Source organism: Pipistrellus hanaki (genome assembly GCF_964339955.1).
Source record: "Pipistrellus hanaki genome assembly, chromosome: 9".
NCBI lineage: Eukaryota > Metazoa > Chordata > Mammalia > Chiroptera > Vespertilionidae > Pipistrellus > Pipistrellus hanaki.
In genome coordinates, this window is record NC_140511.1 from 45,849,725 (window position 1) to 45,852,814 (window position 3,090).

The 3,090-nt window shown below is 39.9% G+C and overlaps 1 protein-coding gene across 1 annotated transcript; it reads left to right on the forward strand.

The window, feature by feature from the left end:
- Positions 1-988, forward strand: LOC311627702 (olfactory receptor 56B4-like; the record flags this gene model as incomplete). Its single annotated transcript, XM_084894255.1, is given in 2 exon segments — positions 1-942; positions 944-988. Coding segments are annotated over 2 exon segments (987 nt in total).
- Between the last annotated feature and the right edge of the window lie 2,102 nt (positions 989-3,090).

Below are 3,090 nucleotides of genomic sequence, written 5' to 3' on the forward strand. Positions count from 1 at the left end.
ATGGACACCTCCAGCAGTCATACCAACGGTTCCAGCCTCCACATCTCCCAGTTCATCTTGATGGGGCTCCCAGGCATTCACGAGTGGCAACACTGGCTCTCCCTGCCCCTGGCTCTGCTCTACCTATTAGCTCTTGCTGCCAATCTCCTCATCTTCATCACCATTCAACGTGAGCCCACGCTACATGAGCCCATGTACCATTTCCTGGGCATATTGGCACTCGTCGACATTGGCTTGGCCACCACCATTATGCCCAAGATTATGGCTATCTTCTGGTTTGATGCCAAGGCCATCAGCCTGCCTGAATGTTTTGCTCAGATGTATGTCATCCACTGCTTCTTCTGTATGGAGTCCGGTATCTTCCTCTGCATGGCAGTGGACAGATACATAGCCATCTGTCACCCTCTTCGATACCCCTCCATAGTCACTGATGCTTTTGTGGTCAAGGTCACAGGATTCATGGTGCTCAGGAATGGCCTGTTGACCATCCCAGTGCCTGTCCTGGCTGCCCAAAGACTCTACTGCTCCAAGAATGAAATTGACCACTGCCTGTGCTCTAACTTGGGGGTTATCAGTCTAGCTTGTGATGACATCACCGTGAACAAATTTTACCAACTGTTCTTAGCCTGGATCCTAGTTGGGAGCGATATGGCTCTGGTGTTTTCTTCCTATGCTCTAATCCTCCGCACTGTGCTGAGACTAAACTCAGCAGAAGCAATGTCCAAAGCTCTGAGCACCTGCAGCTCCCACTTCATCCTCATCTTCTTCTTCTACTCTGGTATCATAGTGGTGTCTGTCACACATCTTGTAGAAGAAAAGATTCCCCTTATCCCTGTACTCCTTAATGTGCTGCATAATGTTATCCCTCCTGCTCTCAACCCCATGGTCTATGCTCTCAGGATGGGAGAGCTCAGACTGGGTTTCCGGAGGTTGCTTGGGTGGGGTGAAGAATTGGCCATCCACATCAGAAGTAACCTCAGCTTTATAAGTCACTAAAGGTGTTAGGAAGAAAACATGTCATAGACCTGGATTGTAAAAATGGGGGAAATGGCCTATAGCATCACTAAAATGTAGCCTTACTCATCAAAATAGGAATATGAAAATTATAATGAAATTTCCTATAACTAGAAATAAGTGAGAATGCAATAGAATTATCTATGACCGTTGTTTCGGCTAGGAGACAGACACACTCGTACACAGCTCTGATGCTTTTAGATATGATATACACATGGAAAAATTCATCTAATTGGTGGTAAAGTTTTCTTCCTAGGAAAAGAAGAAAATAGTCCTAGAAAAGACCCTAAAAACTACTTCCAAATAACCAATTAATTAAATATAAATTAATTTTTACCATTTTTACATCTACCAAAAATGCACACTTTGAGTACAAGGACCCTAAACTATGTTCATGTTGTATCTTCTCTGAACTTAGTATACAACTCTGCGCATAGTAGATGTCTAATAAATACTTCATTCATGATACAGTCAATCAGGAGACATGGGTCTGCTGAATCCTAAATAGCACAGAGAATGTCCTGGACCATGGTCTGAAGAATGACCTCAGGAGGTTTGTATGTGATTTCACCTTGAAGAACAACTTCTTAGAATCAGTGCTGGGACTGAAGCAACAATAGATGGTGGGAATGTCAACTGGGGCAGCCGTTTTAGAAAAGAGCCTGGCAGCTTCTCCAATGACTGAACAGAATTTCCATGGAACCCAGCTATTCCATGCTGAGGTGCATACCCAAAGGAACAGAAAACATGTCCTCACAAAACCTTTCCCCCAAAATAAGAAGCCACATCATAATGCCAAGAAATGAAAAGGACCCAAATCTGCAATACCTAATAAATGGATAACTTCAGGGCTCCCAACTGTGGAAGAGCCCAGGCCCCAGGGGACAGGAGAACATGTACTCTCAGCAGCAATGGTTTAAAAGAGAGGCGTAGCCAAAGGAGTAGTCCCAGCTGCAGAGGCAGATCTATTTGCAGAAGATTCTCCAGGACCTCTTAGCAGGGAGTCACCAGGGGCCAGGTGAGTGGAGGAGGCAGTTTCCTTGTTCTGAGTTCCTGGCTCTCGCTTCTGGTTCTCTTCTCTAGCCTGGGCTCTCTCAGTTCACTTCCGTAGTTTAATCCTTTCAACACTGGCACTCATTTCCCTCAAGATGTTCACCTGTATGGAGATTAAAGCCTGAGGTCTGGAGAACAAATAGCTATATATATTTTTTTAATGTTTTCAAAAAATAATCAGCAGCAAGTTTTTTAAAATAATAACACTCAACTAGGAAATATAATGAGACCAAAAAACTAATTAAATGGAAATGATTACAAAAAACAGTATGACAGAAAGGCAACACAGATTTTTAATGGAAAGATACAATGGTATAAAAATAAGTTTTTTCAAAATTGATTTATGTTTAACAAAATGTATACTCAAAAATAGCATAACCAGTCTTTTCTTATTTAAAAAATTATTTGAAATCATTAGTAAGGCTATTCACTACCATCAATACACTCATCCAATTGGTACTAAAACTGGAAACACAGAAGACTGTCCAGTCCAACAATACTCCTTAATATGTGTTTGGATTGAATATTTGACAATAAGGCACGTTGTAACTTAATGCAAGAGGAAGGCTTCTTTACTAAATGGTACTGAAACAATGGTTTAGCCATTTGTGGGAGAAATTGACTTAGGGATTTTCTCACTCCATGTCAAGTCTCAAATTGATTATAAAATTAATTTTTTTAAAATGTTTGCAAAGAAAATGCAAGTAAATACTTACTAAAATGCTGCATTTTACATCATTTAAAACTTAAAATCAATAAATCATAAATTCTAGAAATGCACTTGTTATGAATATATAAAGTTTTAGTGTATGCACAAGTGTAATTTTTTTAAAGGATAGATTTTAAGGGAAAATGAATAGAAGAAAATACTTCCAGGAAATTCAACACATGGAGGTAATAATTTCAAGATGTAACAAATTAATAGCTTGTGCTGCCAGATTTCATGTTAATCCCTTTAAGAACGTTATTTCATTATTTCATTAATACTACAAGATGAGGTGAACATAAAGCAAAACCAGAAGA